Genomic DNA, 19843 nt, shown 5'->3' with positions numbered 1-19843 from the left:
GAGCTTGGGGTCCTACGTAATTTTAATAGATTCAGTCTATTCATTCTTTGGCTGAAATCTGATACTCTGCATGTTTCTTTGCTACCAAGGTGGCTTTTGGAAGCTGGCAAGCAGAGCCTGGCACCTCTGTGGCATGAGGCGCCAAAGCTAATCTAAAATGCAAATAGCTCCACCTTCTCTCAACTCAGTGCATCTGGTCTGTGACAGGCTAGGATATTTGTTTTGAGCCCTGGACTAACAAGGCATTAATTCTCTCCATCTTTTGATTCATTTAGGTGCAGCCTACTCTAGGATCACCTGTGTTCCCACAAAGCCAGGCCAGATGCCAGGTCGGACACGCATACCCTAGGGCACAATTCAGCAAAGCCCACAGCATCCAGGCTGAGCTACCTTCCCACACAACTGCAGGGGGTGCCACCTGTACTGCTTTCTGTCTGAATGCCACTGGAGGCACACAGAAGCGCTATGCTCAACTCTATCCACCCAGAGAATGGACCATAATGTCACACTCAGCTTTTATATGGTGAGCAAACTTGGGTCCTGGAAGTATGACAGTCAAAAAGAAATGCTTTAAGTTTACCTAAAGCTCTGAAGCAGGAGCAATAGTAACATAGCAGTCTGGGTGATTCCCTGCTTACCTGAATACCAGAAATCATAAATCAATAGCTGGACCAACTACAGATTGTCTATGAGAGGCTGCCTTGCCAATGGGTTTCAGCCCCAGGCAAGTTTGCTATGGATTCAATGTGACGAAAGAAATTGACAGCAAAACATTCTTAGGGTGGAAGGGTTATACCCAAAGTTATTTCCAGGTGGCAGGTCAGTCACTAAAGTCCCACTCACTCAGAGCAAGTCTGCATGCAGCAAGCTGGTCTCTGCCTCTGGGCCCCTCGGCCTGCACAGCCGTCCCACACAGCTGTCCTCTGGGCCTCTGTCCTCAGTGCTGTCACCACTCCAGCCTCTGCTCTGCTCTCCTGCAACCTTGCAGCCCTGCCACTGTGATGCGCCAAGAGCACTGGGCGGAGCTCTTCATATAGAGTCAACAGCCATGTATTGCCCGCAGGTGTGCAGTGAGCTAGTCAACCAGGGCCAGGTGAGAATCCTGGCCACAGGAACTCTCATTTTATCCACAGAGACGATGGGCTAGGAAGGTGTTCATCTGCTCAACAGCAATGGTGTAAGCAAGCAAGCAAGGAGACAGGAGGGCAATGGTTCAAAATTCTAAGGGAAAATTATTCCCAAACCAGTATTCTAAACCAAGCCAAAGTAGCAATCAAATGGAAGGGCAGAATGTTTTCTGCACATGAGTTCTCAAAAGTTTCCTTTTGTATTCTCTTAAAGCCAGAGAATGTGCTCTCTTAAAAAAAAGAGTTCACCAGGAAAGTCTAGTAAATGAGAAAAAAACAAATGCATAGCTCAGAACAAATATAAAAATACCTTAAACTGTCATGAAGAGCCTCAAGGGGGGAAGCGGAGGCCTCCCCACCCAGGCTGCCCACTTTCTCCTGACCCTGTTTGCAGCATGGGTCCAGTAATAGGGGTGAATGTCCAGGTTGGCAGAGCACATGTCCTGGACAAGCCCAGGGGACAGGTGAGACCAGAACAGAAGGGTGAGAACGCCAGGAGGGATGGCTCCAAGGGAAAGGAGAGAATGGATCTGAGCGGTTGGCCTGATATGTTTGACCTTTGTCAGAAGAAGTTTTCCAGAATGATAGAAAGTTAAAAAGATCAAATAGAAAAAAATACTAAGAGTAACAGCTAAATAAAGTTGTACAAGAAAGGAACTATAAACATGTCATTCTCCTCAGCTAAGACAGACACAGTGCTCACATAGTCCCAGTGATTGACCCCAAAGGTGACAGCATTATCCTGGATGGGGCATGGAAAAGGTGTGCATGTGAACTGGGGTGGGAGGGAAAAGTAAATAACGACTTTGATGGCTAAATCAAGAAATGGCATCAAGAAAAAATTTTGTGACTATGTATGGTGACAGATATTGTCTAGACTGATTGTGATCATTTCACAGCATATACAAATACTAAGTCATTATGCTGTACACCTGAAACTAATGCTACATGTCAGTTATGCCTCAAAAAATATTTTTAAGAAATTATGGATAAGTGTAAAAAAATGGCATTTTAATGATATTATTTACAAAAGCCTAAATAGAACTAAAAGCAAAAAATTAACAATAGTTGCTCTGAGAACAAGACTGGGAAGTGAGAGATTACTGTGTTTTTATTAAGTCTGGTGGAATTAATTGATCTAAGAGAGAAAGAAGAGGTGTGTGTGTGTGTGTGTGTGTGTGTGTGTGTGTGTGTGTGTGTAGATTGCTTTCCGTGTGCTGTAGTTACTACATATTCTCTGATTGTACCTTTTCTTTTTGTTGTTGACCCAAGGGGTAATCAACAGTTTTAATACATTTCCAAGAATTAGAAAAACAAACACACAGAAAAATAAAGTACTTTGAAACTGTACCAGGTGTCTGAAAGAAATAAGCAGACTGGATATGGAAATTAACAGGCAAGACCCAAAGACGGTGGCGAGGCTAACCCACTGAGGTGACCACGAGAGTGACAACAGGGCAGGGGTTGTGGTGGCCACAGAGAGAATAGGCAGAGCCTCGGTGGCAGAAGGTGCGGGCCAGGGTTCAGGAGGGCCGCACAAGAGCACGGTGGCTTTGCAGAAAGGCCAGAAGAGAAGCAGGATGACCTGGGATCCCCTGACCTCCTTGTGATCCTTCGGTAAAGACACCACCATTGTCCCCAGCAGCCCAACCCCACTCAGGCACAGTAAAGGTGCTTCTTAGGGACAAGATGTCATTTCCCCAAATACTAAAGTCACCCAGGCTCACAGCCCCAAGTGGTGCAACCATCTGAGAATTTGCAGAAGTCCACCTGACATTTTCCTATAGGGTCAGAAGGGAAAACACCAACAGGAACTGAAACTGATGAAACTGGGCCACCTGACGACTCAGAGACACACACATCAGGGGTTGGTAATTAAATGCCCAAAGCGGAAAATGAAGGCGGGGTAAAGCTGTAGGTGAGGCTGCAGTTGGTGCTGAAATTTTTGCTTGGAAAAATAAATTAATTTCTTTCCCTAGAGCAGATATAACCAACTACGTGGGAGGCCGGTGATGCTTTAATTTGAGCAATAAATTAACTTTGTCCTCTAGAAGACAGAGTGGATAAGCCACATAAAATCATGCTTTCATTGTACATGGTGTCCTCCCCTGGCAGTAGAGTCTAGTCTACTGGGGGAAGAACATACAGAAGACTGCTGGGAATTCCATCTGTGCCCCATTCTGTCACCTTGGGGCAAGTGACTTAAATGTCCTGAGCCTCAACATCCCCCTCTACAAAATGGGGCAATGACCGCTTGCTGGATGGTGTGATAATTCAATAATACTACGTCAGGTGGCCAGCAAAGTGGGAGCTCAACAGTCATTAAAATCAGTGATCCGCAGACATCAGGAAGTGAAGTCATGCCAGGCCACAGAAAGTGCGCCCCAAGATTTGTCACAAGGAACCTGACTTGCTATACGGTAGTCAAATAGGTTATCTAGAAACCCAGCAGGCCTGCATGGCCACAACCCGAGTGGCTCTGTGTCCTCTGAGGTTATCTTTCCAATGAAAGGCACGCTCAGTGTCTGGCAGGGACAGAGGCCACTGCCCCGTGGAGGGCTCCGGCCCTTTCTGCAGGTCTGAGATTCCATCTGGAGCACACAAGCGGCCACACCTTGCCCCAGGGGTTTTCACTATTTTTTATTGCCACCTTTATCTTCAAGACAAACATATTTCCTTCCCAAATAAACTGAAGTTCAAAGAGAACAAAGGACACAACAGAGAATCTTTCTGAAGCATCTTTGAAAATACTTAAGCATTTTGTGCTTCTAGGAGCGTTTCTGTAATGCGAGGTGGAGAGCATGGATTCATGTGGTGTCCCTTCTTCAGCAAATGGAAGATTTCCTCCAATGTATTTACCATTAAACTAACAGTAGCAGGGTGACCACATTACTCAATTTAGTACTATTCCAAAATAAAAAAATGCACCTTGGAAAAAAAATCGATCTATAAGGACAAAGCTGGGAATATAGGAACCTGATAAAAATGTTCTACTGACAGAACGGCCAAACATAAATAAAGCCAAAAAACAACGTCATGGAGCATTTCCCCTCGGTCATTGTGATTTACAGCCACGGCCCCCTTCAAACGCCTCTATCTCCTCCGACCATCCTTCTCCCTCAAAGAGAAGTGAGCCACCCCTGGCACCCAGGCCGGGCCACTTCCCCCAGGCATGCCCACCCTTCCTCAGGTGCTCAGGTATCAGAGCAAGAGGGGTCCTCTCGCCTATCCCCATCATCGTCTTCCCTCTCTGCGGCTCCATCCTCCAATTCCAGGGTCCTTCTATGTCCCGCCCCGTGTCTCGAGGTGTCCCAAGAGTGGACGGAGAAGGCCCAGGGTGGTTAGGGCCCCCAGAGGAGTGCTAACAGCTACAGGGCCGCCGCTGACACTCAAACAGGGCATCTGGTCAGGCTTGAAGCCCAGGGTTAGAGAGAGCAGACTTCCTAAGCCGCTCGTAGGGCCGCTTGCTGAGTCAGGAGCTGCCTGAGGGTGCAAGAGGGTGGGCCAGGGAGTCTGATGGACCCGCGGGGGGGGCCTGGGGGGGGTCCTCCCATTCTGGAGTGACTGGGAGGCCGTGCCTGTGACACCGCTCTCCTCCAGACCAGGACGGAGCACTGAAGGCCGGTGCCAGCTGCGACCTCAGCTCGTACCTCACTTGGCTTCTCTGAGCACCTCTCTATTGGACGCTCCTTGCTCTAACTCACGGGAAAGGTGCTCTGCTGGTCACCCACCTTGGAGATGTCACCTTCCTCAACACTCTCTCCCTGGCTCTGCGCCCACAACACCCAATACAGCCCCAACGCACCCAAACCTGAGCATCGGCCCATCTGCCCAACCCTATAAGGACTTACTTGGATAATGTCATTTGGTGGCCTGTAGGCACATCAAATGTAATGCCCCTGAAACTGGGCATATCACCCTCCTCCCTACCACGTCAACCTGCAGCAACTTCAGAGACCTTCGCAGGCCGAGTCACTCCCCCACCTCTCTTCTCCCTCCCATGAAGTCACTCAGTCCTTCTGATTTTACCTCCAGTCTCCCCTGAATCCATCTCCTCTTCCGCATCCCCACCAGCATGTGCTCCGGCAAAGATGTCCTAACTGGCCTCTGGCCCCAGGCTCTCAACCTCAATCCAGACTTGCCAAGGAAAAGCCCACAAGCAGAATTTGGTACAGTTGCCATGTGAAGTTCTAAGTCAAACTAATGGGGTTTTCCCCTTGCTCGCCCAGCTCCAGCCACACTGGGCTTCTTGCTGTTCTGCAAACACCCCAAGCCCACTCTCACTCCAAGGCCTCTGTACAGTTTTCTCAGCCCAGAACATTCCATTGCAGAGGTAGCTGCCTGGATCACTCCCTGGCTTGCTCTTCAGGTGTCTGTTCAAGAGCACTCCTCCTAGAGGCCAGCACTGACCTCCCAGCAAAGCAGCAGCTCCCTGGCACTCCCTGCTCCTTGTCCCTGCTTTGGTGTCCTCCAGGCACCCAGCTTCCCCTAGCATTTTGTATATTTGTTTATTGGCTTTCTTCTACCTTTTCCACCACTAGGAAATAAGCTCCATGGGAGAAGGGATTTCATTTATCCACTGTTATATGTCTAGCCCCTAGAACACTGCCAGCATATAGCAGATACTCAATAAATATTTGTTGAATTTTTTAATGGAAATCTTGAAAGAAAGGGAGAAATATGATGGTCTTTCTATTAGGGTAATAGACCCCTTACTTGATTTAATCCAAATTCCCTGGCACAATCCTTCTTCATAAATTTGGCTCTACCCTTTCTCTTTCTGCCTCCCCTCTGGATGTCCTCCTAGCATGAAACCACCCTCTCCTGCCCTCTTGCTGTCCCTAAGTGAATATTTGTGAGTATACCATGTACCCTGTTCAAGCCTCTATGAATTAACTGAGCACATAATACAAAACAGCTACACAATACGCATTAATTCTTATCCACTTTTCTGCATAATGATCATCCTGCCCACCCCCAGGCCCCAGGCCCCTCAGTCACTGCCTAAGGAAATTTTACTGGTTTTTCCTGTTCCATGTATGTTAACTGAGTGCTCACAGCAGAACCTCATGTTAGAATTACTTGCTTACTAATCTGTTTCTTTCTCCAGGGATCAGAACGTGTCTTAGTCATCACTGTATTCCCAGCAGCTAGTAATAATGATACACTTCATTTATTTGTACTCATTTGGGTCAATCAGGCAATTTAAAAACATTCACATACAACAGGATAAAGAAGGAAAAAAGTGGAGGAAAAGAAGTTAGTTGAAGTTATTATCCAAATAGCATAACCATAAAATTGGGCAGAATTACTGAAGATGAGCTTCGTAGTTATTACATGAGAGGAAAACCTGATGGATTTCTCGGATGAGTATTAACCTGGTAAAAGCAGTCCCACTACTTATGGCCCTGACAAGCCATTCCTGGTGCTGAGATGCCGAAGTCAGAGAATGGCCTTACCTGGGAACTACTGGAAGGGCCACTGTGTCTAAGCATAAGCACATGAGGCCACTGCTCCAAAAACATGTGCTGACTGCTGAATATAACAAATGTTCCTAATGCTTTTCAATGAGCTGAAGCTTTTCTGTTTTACAAGATCTTTCGTAAACTTGCCCCACCCTATCTAGGCCAGGGGACTATCCTCCAGTCCAGCTCAGCTCACCACTCTGGGAACATACACAACGTTCAGACCCCATGCTGGCTCCAAGAAGCCAAGAATCATAATTTATATTCCCCGCTCCCTAGAAGGTACTCTCAGGGCAAGGCAGGTGAGTCTCCCCAAGCTGACAACATCCAGTGCTCGTCCCCCATTTATTCCTGGGGTTGTCCTATGTGGAAAACCCACTGTTAACCTTGCTGTTCCAATGATGCCTTGTCCTTTAGGCCCATAGATATACAAAATCACAAGGAGCTTTCATCAACTATTCCAAACCTCCTGATCTCCACTATTCCTAAACTATAAAGCCCTAGAGACTGTGGCCTACAATTTAAACTGTGGCATATTGTTTTAATCAGTTAAACCAACTGTGTCTCCTAACTCAGAGAGTAAGCTCTCAGAGACCAGCTCAGACCTTGGACTTCTGCTGCCCCCAGACCCAGCACCATGTGGGCCTGGAAGAAAACACCCATTCATGGCTGCTGACTACCCAGGAGGAGCAGGTAGGAACAAGAGCATGGACTGGCTCCTAGGCTAAAAAAGACCCCAACATCCCCCTGAATGCAGAAATAACCCTCTCTCAACATTAACTGTGCTCACCCCATGCTTAAATCATTAAGAGTACTTCTGTAATATTAAAAAATGTAAGCCCTTATTGCTGGTTCCCCTAATGTTTTCTATTATTCTCTGGAGTGAGAGAGGAAAAAAATACTGAATTTACATTAAGAGGACGTGGCATGACCCAGCTATCATCTGGGACTCTGCTATCCAATACAGTGGCCACATGTGGCTATTTAAATTTAAATTAAGTACAATTAAAAATACAGCTCCTGAGTCACACTAACCACATTTCTTACAGGACAAGAAGATTCAGCAGGAACAGAGAACAGAATGAATCTTGTACCAGACAAAGGACATTCCCAGGGAGGTGACCCGGATCTTAGGCATCTGCAGAGACAACCAAGGGGTGCACTTAACTGAGCATAAGGAAACTATTTCATAGTTACAGTTGTCCAACAATAGAAATGCTGCCCTATGGAGAAGAGAGCTCATGATGCCAGCAAGTGCTCATAGTGGTTCTCAAACTTGAGTGTGTATCAAGTAACCTGGGGAGCTGGAGAAAATTCAGGTGCTCTGGTCCCCCCTGCAGGGATTCCAGTTCAGTAGGTGTGAGGTGGAGCCCATAATCTGCATCTCTAATACATGCCCAGAAGATGCCCGTGATCATGCCTGTCTTTTATCAAACCACTTGTTAAGGGGCATTGTGCTAACGCAAGCTGAAGAAAACCATCAGTGATGGTATAAAGGGGGTTCTTGACACCAAGTGGGGGTTGGACCCTGTTATCTTCCAAACCAACTTTGGAGAATGGTGCTTCAAGGATTCCCATGGGTTGTAGGCATTCCAGACTGCTTGATGCCCAGCCTGAGACACTGTAAAAGTCACAATACCCACGGTCCCCTGACAGGAACACCCTTGTGCAGTCACCTCAGGCAAATCACCTTCTTGCAGTTTTTTTTATACAGAGGGTAACATCATGCAATGCCAGAGGCTCTGAGGAATAAGCCCTATGTGTAGACTTTTGTATATGTTATAATTTCCAAGTGTGAGTTCAAAACTAAATCACATCAGAGTGGCTTTCTAGGCTGCAAAGACAGTATGTCCCAAGAGGGTGGCATCTTCTTAAGGCATTCAGTTTCAGTTTTATGACCAGCAAAGAGACTAAGAAAAGGGGCATTTTGCTCCATCCCTTGCTGATTCAAGGCAACTGCCACATGGCCATATAAAGCACAGGTCAGAGCTTGCCACTCCTCTCTCCAAAAACAGACATTTCACATAAGGATTTGTGGCCAAATTTTTCAATAGCTTTATTCATAACAGCCAACCCTGAAAATAACCTAAATGAGCATCAACTAGCAAACGGATAACAAATTATGGTATATCCCTGAGGTGGCATACTAGTCAATAAAAAGGATAACTGATATACACAACAAGGATGAATGTCAGAACTTCATGATGAGGTAACAAAGCCACACAGATATATTATGTGATATCACTTATATGAAACTTTAGGGAAGAAAAATTTACAGTGATAGAAAGCAGATCAATCCTTGGGAGTGGGTACTGACTTCTAAGCGGACAAATACCTTTTGGAGTAATGGAATGTTCTAGATCTCCACTGTTGCTGTGGTTACATGGATGTACATTTGAATTAGAGTGCCTGCATTCTATTGACAGTATACTGCAAAAAAGTTAATTCTTTAAAAACAAAGCAAATGGTCATTTTCTGTTTCACTGGGCTCAGTCTGTTTCATGTTGCACTTACAACTAGTGTCTTTGATTGCCTCTGGGAGGAAACTGGGTAGCCAGAGACAGGCGTGGGAAAGACATTTTCAAACTGTTTACCCTTTTGTCCTTTTAAACTTTTGAACTGTGAGGCGGTATTAGCTACTTTTTTAAATAAATACAATTTAAAATTAAGAAAAAGAATTCTAAAAACACATCCCTCATTGGTAAAATGAAGGAGACACAGCCTAAGACTATTGGACTGTTGCCTAATCCATTTAAACTTTTGAACTGTGAGGTGGTATTAGCTACTTTTTTTAATAAATACAATTTAAAATTAAGAAAAAGAATTCTAAAAACACATCCCTCATTGGTAAAATGAAGGAGACACAGCCTAAGACTATTGGACTGTTGCCTAATCTATTTCAGGTTTTGGAAACCCTGATTCTTGAGACAGGCACTCTATGAGGTCTGTATTTTTTCAAACTTCTCTGAGCTCTGAATGAATACCATTGCTTTTTTAGCCTTACTTAGTATTTTAATATTTTTCATAAAATGTGTCATAGATAAGAATACACAATTTTAAAATAATTATAACTTAAGTCCCATGCAATCACCACCCAAGTAGAAAACTAGAACATCGCCTGTACCCTAGAACCTTCCATGGTGGTCATGCCTTCTCATGACTCCCAAGGATAGCCATTCTCTTGATTTTAGGAATAAGAATGTCTTTCTTATCTCCTATGTGTACATCCCTAATCTATACTGTTTACTTTTACACATTTTACAACTTTTTAAAAAACTGCATCATTGTGCACATATTGATAGTGCTTTTTTTGTCCAAAGTTACATTTGCAAAATTCATCCATGTTGTTGCCTATAGCTGTAGTTTATTTTCATTGTGATATAATAATTTATGGTACCACAATTTACTTATCCATTAAATACTCAAGACACCTTTACAAGGCATTCCTTTGTTCTCATTGCCTGGGGAAAAAACAAGTCCAAACACACAGTATGACATTCAAGGCAACCAGTGGCCCCAAATGTGTGTCCAAAGCACCTAGTCAGTCTCATCTCCCCTATTTTTCTCTACCAACCTAGTGCCATGCAACAATTTAGTACATTGTTGGTTGAAATACAAAGTATAATTCCTTAGCACTAGGATGCTGTTGACCAGGTACCAGATCTACCCAAATCATTCCTGTCCATCAAGTTCTGGTTCAAACAAGTGTGATCACTCAAGAAGACCCCACAATCACTTCCATCCACAACGCCACCACCCCGCTTCGAAAAAAGGCATCACGTGAATTATCCTTTTTTTGACTCTTCTGCGCAGTTGCTTCATGCAGCCTTGAGTTATATGCATCCATTTGGCCATCCTCAAGTTTTGTCTTTTCAGTGCACAGCACTAATATCTTGGAGATAATGGGAAGGTAATAAATGTTAGAGTTTTGAACTCCAACTCAAAATTCTGAAAGCTATTGCTGGTACCAGGTACCAAATCATTAAAAAAATTTTAAAGTTTATTTCCACAGAAATTAAATTGTACCAATTAAAGTGAAAATGTCATCACTACGGCTTAGGAGATTTTTGTTCTCCAATATTTCTAAAATTGATCTTTTTGTCTTTCCCATAAAAAATACAGAGTTTTAGAGTTCCCGGGACATAGATGTTAAGGTGTCACATAATTTAAGATCACTTGATAAGAAGTACACTATTTAAGGAAATATCTTTGAAAAGCATTTTAACCCCAGTAGCAACAAAGGGAGGAAAAAGCTCCAAAAATTTTAATAAAATTAATACATGGGTCATAAATTCTAATTAACAAGTATTTCAGAATTTAAAAAGCAGGATTATCTTTCTACCAAAGAAAATACATGCATGGAATATAGGTACTCCAAATTGGAGAAGAAATAAAACAGATTAGCAGAAAGCTATAGCTGGACTGAATACCTGGCTATTGTTTACCTCTCTATCAAATTCATAGAAGAAAAAAAATGGATGGAACATATCACTCCTGAGTAATACCAAATATGCCTTTCAAATATCTTATGCAAAAAAATCATTCTTTTCAGTAGATATTAAGAACATATCATAGAAAAAATGTTTGTAACTCATATTACAGAAATTAAGTTAAAGGTCTTAATATACAAGGACCTCCTACAAACCAATAGGAAAAAAAAACCCAATGGTTCAACTGAAAATATGGACAAAAGTATTTATAAACAGATAATGTAAATAAATGATAATCACAATGGTTCTTGAACATAAAATGCTCAATCCCAGATTTGCAAGATCAAAGTCTGATAAAACACTGTGAATAGGGTACAGAGCAGCAGGCAGCCACACACATTGCTAGTTACAGAATAAACTGGTAGAACTCCCCGGAAGTGCAATAATATAGTGATATACAAAATGATATGTGCTCATCCCCTCTGACCCAACATTTCCACTTATGGGAATTAATCCACAAAAATACTTTCATATATGCAAAATAATGGTACAGGGCCATTAGCTATAACACTGAAATAGTGAGTTTGGAAACAACTGTAGTCCATCAGTGGGAGACAGGTTAAATAATTTGTGACATCCTTGCCATGGAATTCGATGCAGCTGAAAAAGACAAGGAAGTGATTGCCAAGTTACACTAAGAAGAGGCATAGCTCAAATAGTATTTCACAATTTGTGTAGAATACTGTTTTTGCTGAGATACACAGTATGTGGAAAGGTACCCAGGAAACTAGTAACACTAGTTGCTTAGGGGAGGAAACTGGGTAGCCAAAGTTAGGCGTGGGAAAGAGATTTTCAAAATGTTTATCCTTTTGTACCTTTAAACTTCTGAACTGGGAGGCTATTACCAATTTTTTTTAAGAAATAAAATTTTAAATTAAGAATTTAAAAAACATGTCCCTCATTGGTAAAATGAATGAAACACGACCCTAAAACTCTTGGACTGTTACCCAATCTAGCATAATACAATATATTCTCCTTATTCTGGTGCTCACATAACTTCATGAGAGGAAAGAGAAATTTGGAATAAATTCTAGAAGCAGATGGCTAAGAGACCTGATGTAAAGCTAATGCACATTCACGGGCCCTGATAAGATACAGCTTGTTTTAAGAGAAAACCAGAACTACCACAGATCTGCAAAAAATGTTCAAGTTACTTGAGTTAATCTAGAAAATGGCAAGCTGTGCATGTTCTGTGCCTTTCTTTCTTTCCTAACTTTCAGGTTAAGAAATCTCTCTGTAACAAGGTATGTCTAGCAGCTGGCTTGTTTTGCACTGTTCGGGTTATGCTTGTTAAGAGAACACAGTTGCAAACATAAAAGGCTTTTCTCCACTCCCCATTAGACTGGTAACAGATGACAGGGCTCGTCCTTCAGTGAAGGAGCCAGACACTTCCCTGTCCTTACAGGTGAAGGACACTTTAAGGAGAGACAAACCTGTTGATCATTGTTTTTCAGAGAACACTCCTGTGTATTCCTTCTGCACTTCACTTAAGAGTATGTTTGTTGTGCACACCCGGGGAGGGGCGGGGTGATGTACATAATACACCTGTTTGCCTCCTGTTTTCTCATCAGGGAGTAAAGACAGTAAACCCAACCCTCCAGGGGACAGAAAAACAAATCACTCGGTGCCCATTTTAGGCGGCTGATGAAGGTGGCCCAGTCTTGAGCGTGTACCTAAGCTGGTCCAGATATGCCCGCTGGGGGTGCAAGAACAAATCCAAGTTCAAGCACATTTGCTCCAGCATGGCTTGGGCGAGCAGGTCAAGACCTGCGAGTTTAGAAGCAAAGGCCCAAGGTTCCAAGCACAATGGACACATCTGTAGGTCCAGGTGCATGTAAGTCAACCGACCCCCTTACCCGGACGGCTAGATACACACACGCAGGCCGACCACTGTTTCCAGGCAAGTACGTCTGGAGGAAAGTTAAGAGTGTGTATCTATCTACCTGTTCGAGAAAGGTGGCTGACAAAGTGGCCCAGGGGGGACACTTCTTCCTCCGCAGTGCCCGGCGTGCACCCCACAGCGGGCCCCGAGCTCGCCCTCCGCGGGTCCCGGGCGCCCCAAGGTCACCTGCCCTCCTGGGCGTCCCCACCCACGCCGCGCGCTTACCAGAACAGCAGGTTGGCCCCGACGAAGCCGAGCAGGCTGCGCAGCGGCCTCTTCCAGCTCAGGAGCTCGCCGGCGCGGCCGCCCAGCCACAGCGCGGGCTCCCGCAGCAGCCAGGTCCCGGGGGCGGCCACCCCGCCCGCGGCCTCCGCCACCTGACGCCCCGCGCCGGCCGCCACCGCCCCTCCGCCCTGCGCTTCCTCCTGCTGCCCTTCGCGGGGAGCCCGCGGCGGCGCCTGCTCCTCGGCCGCCGGAGCCGGGCATCCCTCCTCCGCGGGCTCCGGGGGCGCCGGGCTCGCCATCTTCCGCGGCTTCCAGGCAGGGCCGGGCACGCGAGCGGGCGCGCCCGGGTGGCGGCGCCGGGAGGGCGGCGGGTCCCGAGCGGGGCGCGCACCGCAGGGCGCCGGCGGCCGGGGGCCTTGTGACGTCACGCCAGCCGCGGCGGGCGCCTCCCGCGGGAAGTGGGTGCGGCCAAGTGCGCGGGGCGGGCGCGGCGGCGGCGGCCGGGAGCGCGGCCCCGGGTGGCCTCGCGGGGACCGGGCGCGCGTGACCCCCTTTTCCTGTCCAGCCGCAGGGCCGGGCGAAGTGGAGGCCCGCCGCCCGGCTGCTCATCTAGGAGAGTAGGGGCGTCGGGTCAGATCCGCTCGACGCCTTAGCTTTGCCAAGCCAGGGCCACCCTCGCCCACCCTGCAGCCTCGGGGGGCGCTGGGGGACGCCCCTTCCCCTGGCTGCGGACTTGAGCCCCCAGCGCCCTCTTGTCCAGTGCTGGCAGGGACACAGCGGAGGTCTCTAGTACTTTGCGAATAATGTGAGGGTGTAAATGCAGGTTGGAGAAAGGAACAAGTAAATATTTTGGGTCTTTCAAGGAGCGTCAGGCCGCAACGACGGGGGAAGGCGCTTCCTCCCCGACTCAGAAATGCTCGGCGGTCTGTGGGAGGCACAGGTGGGCAGGGTGCTGAGGAGCGAGAACCCTGCGGAAACTAGACGCTTTGCATGTGTCAAATGAGTTGGCAAGCCTGAATGCGGTTACTCCAGAGTCACTCTGGTCCCCGTGTCACAGGGGTGACACAGGGCAGGGGTAAGGTGGCTGTGAGGGGGTGTCAGGGAACCCTGAGCCCTCCCATACCGGGCTTCACCAGCCCTCGTGCTTCCGGGTGAGTGTGGGTGGAGGGAAGGTGTTTGCACTCACTATTTGCATTTTTTTAATGTCCAATTCTTTAATCCCCCTGTTTCTACTTTTCTCTAGAATAAAATATCCCTTCCCCCATCCTGAGCGGTGTACCTGCAGTGAGTCAGGGTATCTTATACCCCCTTGGAGTTCACTACTGGCCACCAGCCTACTTTCACAGGATGGATGGGGCTCATTCCCAGAGCAATTAAAGACTTGTTTCAAGGGAGACTGGGGAGGGTTCAGTAATGCTTGTCTGGTGGTCATTGTATGTTTATACCTCTGTATATACATATGTAAAAGTTCATAGATGTGTACCTTGCCAATATGTGCACTTCACTATATGTACATTATACCTCAAGAGGCTATATTTCTAGAGTTCCCTCAAAGGTTTATTAAGCACCTATGTGCCCAACTCATTGCTAAGTTCAGTGGATGTGATTTCCACCCCCAGGAAATTCAAGAGTCCAAGGAGGGGCCAATTACAGTTGTGGGAGCTACTGTGATATAAATAATCACTCAGTGCTAAGAGTACTTACTTAATTGTGCATCCAGAATGAGAGAGGAGAAATATATAAAGAACTTGCATGACTCAACACTGAAAAAATAGATAACCCAATTAAGAAATGATAGACGATCTGAGTAGACATTTTCCAAAGAAGACATAAGATGGCCAACAGGTATTTGAAAAGGTGCTCAATATTAGTAATCATCAGGGAAATGTAAATCAAAACCACCAAGAGATGTCACCTCATTCCAGTCAGACTGGCTACTATCAACAAGACAAGAAATAGCCAAGTGTTGGCAAGGATGTGGAGAAAAGGGAGCCCTCCTACACTGTCGGGGGAATGTAAATCAGTGTAGTCTCTGTGGAAAGCAGTATGGAGGTTACTCAAAAACTAAAAACAGAAATGCCTTTGACCCAGTAGTTCCACTTTTGGGTATTCACTTAAAGAAAACAAAATCATTAACTCAAAAAGATACATGCACTCCTACATTTATTGCAGCATTATTTACAATAGCCAAGTTATGGAAACAATCTACTGTCTATCATTAGATGATTAGGTAAAAAAAAAGGTGTGGTACATATGCACAGTGGAATGTTGCCAGGCCATAAATAGGAATGAGATCCTGTTGTCTGCAACATGGATGGACCTACAGGGTGTTATGCTAAGTGAATTAAGTCAAAGAAAGACAAATACTGTATAAATTATTCCACTTGTATATGGAATCTGAAAAACAAAACAGAAACAGCCTGGAAACACAGACCAGGCTGGTGCTTATCATAGGGGAGGTGGGAGGAGGGATGGGTGAATAGATGAAGGGGAAAAATTAGTGAGTATGTTTGATATCTGGATCTGGATGATGGTTACATGAGTGTATATGCTTCAGAAGTCATTGAGCGGTACACTAAGATGTGTGCATTTTATTGTATGTACCTCAATTTAAAAATAAATAATGCAGAACAAGTTTTTACTTAGGGAAGGAGTGGAGAACTCAGGTTTCAGGAGGCTTTTTGCAATGGATGGCATCTGCTTTGAATTGTAGGGAGGAGGGAAAGAAAGTGGGGGCTTGGGGAAGAGGCAATAATGTCTGTTGGAAAATCAGTGTAAGAAAAGGTGCAAAGTTGCAGACAGAGGCGCACAGGTCCTGACGTACATTTGCAGCAGATCACCAAGGCCTTGAGTGATCCATCAGTGGTTGGAAACTTGTTTTTTAACCTGAAGGCAGGGCAGGGTTTCTGGCCTTTCTGCTTGCCTCTGAGGAGAACCTGTCTGCCAATCGGAAGCTATAACAAAGCAATGTGGAAACAACTCAGGTATTTTTCCCATGAAAGAAAGGTTATCCTCTCCCAGTGCGCGCCTTCCTCTTTGCCCCAGGACAGGAAATTTTGAAAGATAAATGATACTCTATTGTGTCATCTGTCCTTTGTCTGGCACTGGATACAGCCCAGGGGGTGCAATATTCAAAGACTGGGTCACTAGACTCCACAGGTGGAGGGGAGAATGCAGGGCAGAGGCCATGAAGAACCAAACCAGTGTGGATATGCTTCCAGAAAACATGTTTGCAAGATTCCTCACGTTCTGTTTTCTCCCCATGAATTCTAATTATTGTTGTCAAGATCTGTTGAAGTAGTAAAAGCTGTTGACACCCGAGACACATAAAAGCTAACTTCCAGTTGTTTGCAATACTTATTATCTCTATTTAATAACTCTCCCTACCCACAGCTATATGAAATCTTTTCTTTCTCTCCTCAGGGGGAAAAAATTGCTACATGAAACTGTTCTGGATAAAAAGCTGAGTTAGTTGCTCTCATCTGTCACTTTCACCTCTGACCTCTAATAATTACTGACGAGTAATGTCACAGGAAGAGACAATGGCATACACACATAAATAAATGGGTGCTGCTGGGTGTTTTTTTTTCTTTATCTAATTAACTTCGTGATATTTGAGTAATGTATTCAGTGCTAAGACTATGTAAAAATAATGCTAATGATGGTTAAAATAAACCTTGCCTCTAGTTTCAAGAACATCTCATGTTTAAAACTCCTGTGGTAACCTTTTTGTTTGGGATTCTCTTCTATAATTTGCATTTCTCTGTATGGAGAGAAGGGGGATGAACTCTTAACAAGCTAGATGATTTGACAGTATCCTAGGAAAACAAGGAAACTGGGAATGTGTCAGAGGAAAAAAGTGAAAGAAAACACATGTAGCTACTGAATCTAAGAGACAGAAAATAACACAGCTCCAGCAAAGAAAGCCAAATACACATAAGAACTCTTGAAAGAGGCCACTTACCTTTCTCTTCTGAAAATAGCAGGAAGCTTGCAATAGGAGAGAAAGTAATGAATAATTAATCCTCACTCCACTTCAGGTTAAGCCTTAGAATGAGAGGGAAATGCCCCAGGGTTACTTCTTTTCCCCTAAACTGTTTCTGTTAGAATCCCACAGTGGGTGCATGACATGAAACAAACCATGCATACATGTTGTATTGCCTATTAGTCCTGCACATATTTTTTTGCTAATAATTTTATTAAGGCAATTCTACCCTCCTATTCTCACCATATCCGCTGCTCCTTAGTCCTGACTTTCCCTAATTTTGTCACTGAGCCAAGAGAACCTAGATAGTACACCCTGAGCACAGATTAATAGGAACATCACACCACAACAGCAACACAGAGGAAATGGAAAGGAAAATTCTACCTTGTTTGCAAGGCCTAGCTCACAGAAAGAATTGGCTGTTTTTGTTTGGGGTTGACTGACTGTTGTGCTCATAGACATTGGAATCCAGACTATAATATTCTATTTTTGACAAGCATTCTGTCAGGGAGGTTCTTACCAGAAATGATTAGCCTTGCACTAAGATGGTAGCCAGTTGGAATCCCAAATTTAGGCATCCCTCCCTAATAATACACGAAAGAGCTTCTCCAAGGCTTCAGAAAGGTTAAAAAGAACTGAGGTCAGACAACAACATGAGCACAGTTGACCCTTGAACAACATGGGGCTAGGGTCACTGACCCCTTGTGTGGGAAAAATCCACATATAACTTTTGATTCACCAAAAACTTATCTACTAACAGCCTACTATTGTTTGGAAACCTCACCGATAATATAAACACTTGATTAACACATACATTGTATGTCATACCTATTACACACTGTATTCTTAGAATAATGTCAGCTGGAGAAAAGAAAATGCTTCTTCACATTGCTACAATCTCCAAAATTTTCCAACATATTTATTGAAAAAGATCCACAAATAAGTGGACCCATGCAGTTCAAACCCATGTTGCGTAAGGGTGAATTGTATATACTGAAAAGGTACTATCTATCCATAGGCACACACATCAACACACACACAGCAATGATGTGTCTAGGACATTATACTTCCGAGCCCTTCCCTCCGGGCTAGCAGTCACACCCAAATCAGCAGACTAGCCACTGTCTGGTCCCAAGTTGGCCCACAAGCTGGCTCCCAGGGATCAGAGGCTCCTCACCTTCTCCCTGAATGTATGCTCTGCGCACTGTTCCCACAGGGAACCATCATGAAGGACACAGCCTTGGCCAAGGTGTTACTGAGACCATCTGGATGGTGCATGTTGACTGAGCCATATTAAGACCTCTATAAACTTAGGATTCTGGGAGGCAGGTATGGACATCTCATCCGGCAGCCACCCAAGAAAAGCCTCATAAGTCCGTTCCCTTGCTTCAGAAAAGTGCCACCTACCAATCTGCAGTGGCCTGCCTCTTTCCTGGTCTCCCCTGCCCTCCCTAAGGCGGCGGGTGTCAGATTTCACCTGGGAAACTCCCAAGGTTGTAAACCACCAGCCTAGTCTGCAGCCTCTTCTTCTTTTTTTCTTTATGGTCCTGATGCTGTCTGTATTGTTCATTCATTAGCTATCCGTTGACGTTATACTTCATTAAAGACTGGTTGAGGGCATATAGTAAGATAAGAGTTCTAATTTCCCTCACGATGCTTAGGTCACCGACATGGAAAAGGAATCTGAAGAAGGTGGCCAGCCAGGCGGAGGGAATAGGGCGGCATGATATGCATGGCCTGGAGGTGGGAAGGAAGCCAACCCAGCCCTCAGAGGAAACCATGAGCAGTTCTGAGCTAGGGGACAGTGTGGCATGAGCAGGGGGGTGCTCTAAAGCGTTTCCTCACAGGTGCTGCTAAGGAGCTTGAGCCTTGGGGCTGTTGGAGGGCTTCCATTGGGGGAGAGAGAAAGGGTCTGGTTTGTTTGAGAAAGGCACAATGCATTAAATAGAGCCTGGCAGAGACGCTGGAAGAGACTTTTCCTTGTCACTTAAAATATGGAGAGAAGGTGCAGCTTTGAGACATCTCTGGAAATGTCAGTTGGGTAGTTGAATGCAAAGGTTGCAGCTCAGAGAGCAGTAGGGGTCCTGGACAAGAGACAGAGCCCCCTAGAGGGCAAGGCCAAGGTGAGTTCAGAGACACTGGCCAGATCAGAGTGACTGCACAGAGCCGAGTGCGGGGAGACTGGATGCACAGATCAGAGGGAGGTGAACTTTGAGTAGCAGTCACCAAGTTTAGATGCAATCCTGTGAGAGCGGAGAGCTCCTGAGGTTTGTTGGGCCTTGTTGTTTGTTTTTACCAAGGAAGTAATAGACTCAAAATGCCAGTCTTCCAGAGGCCCCAGGAACTCCAATTTGAATTCCGTTACCAAAGGAAAGCTGTGGTGTGATCGTCTCTAAATCCAGGTCTTCAAATCAGGCCTCCTGTCTCAAGGGGTATTCTCTAAGCTAAACTTAGACTAGAGGAATCTAATGAAATAGTTATGAGAGTCACATCCCACAGACATCCCTTCACAGTGTGTATTTGGCTTGTCATTTGTAACTGGTCTTAGTTCATCAGAATTAGGTACAAAACGTGGTGACTCTTTAGGTTTGGACAGTGGCCCCGGGGCCTGCCGAGAGCATGCAGTCAGGCCGTGTCCTGTTGGACCCTCTTAGACCATGCATGAGTGT

The 19843-nt window shown here is 45.3% G+C and overlaps 1 protein-coding gene across 2 annotated transcripts in view; it reads right to left on the bottom strand.

The window, feature by feature from the left end:
• Positions 1–13607, bottom strand: part of RETREG1 (reticulophagy regulator 1) — a 131914-nt gene extending 118307 nt beyond the window's left edge. Inside the window, exon 1 of one of the 2 annotated variants that reach the window (XM_037025174.2) lies at positions 13190–13607. In XM_037025174.2, coding sequence (XP_036881069.2) covers positions 13190–13488 — 299 coding nt within the window. In that variant the 5' untranslated portion in view covers positions 13489–13607. Of the gene's footprint in view, positions 1–843; positions 876–13189 lie in introns of those variants that run through there. The other variant, XM_073237688.1, reaches the window with a different exon arrangement.
• Positions 13608–19843: the final 6236 nt, after the last annotated feature.

The sequence above is a fragment of the Manis javanica genome, chromosome 1, assembly GCF_040802235.1.
Source record: "Manis javanica isolate MJ-LG chromosome 1, MJ_LKY, whole genome shotgun sequence".
Lineage (NCBI taxonomy): Eukaryota > Metazoa > Chordata > Mammalia > Pholidota > Manidae > Manis > Manis javanica.
This window is presented reverse-complemented; position numbering and strand designations above follow the sequence as displayed.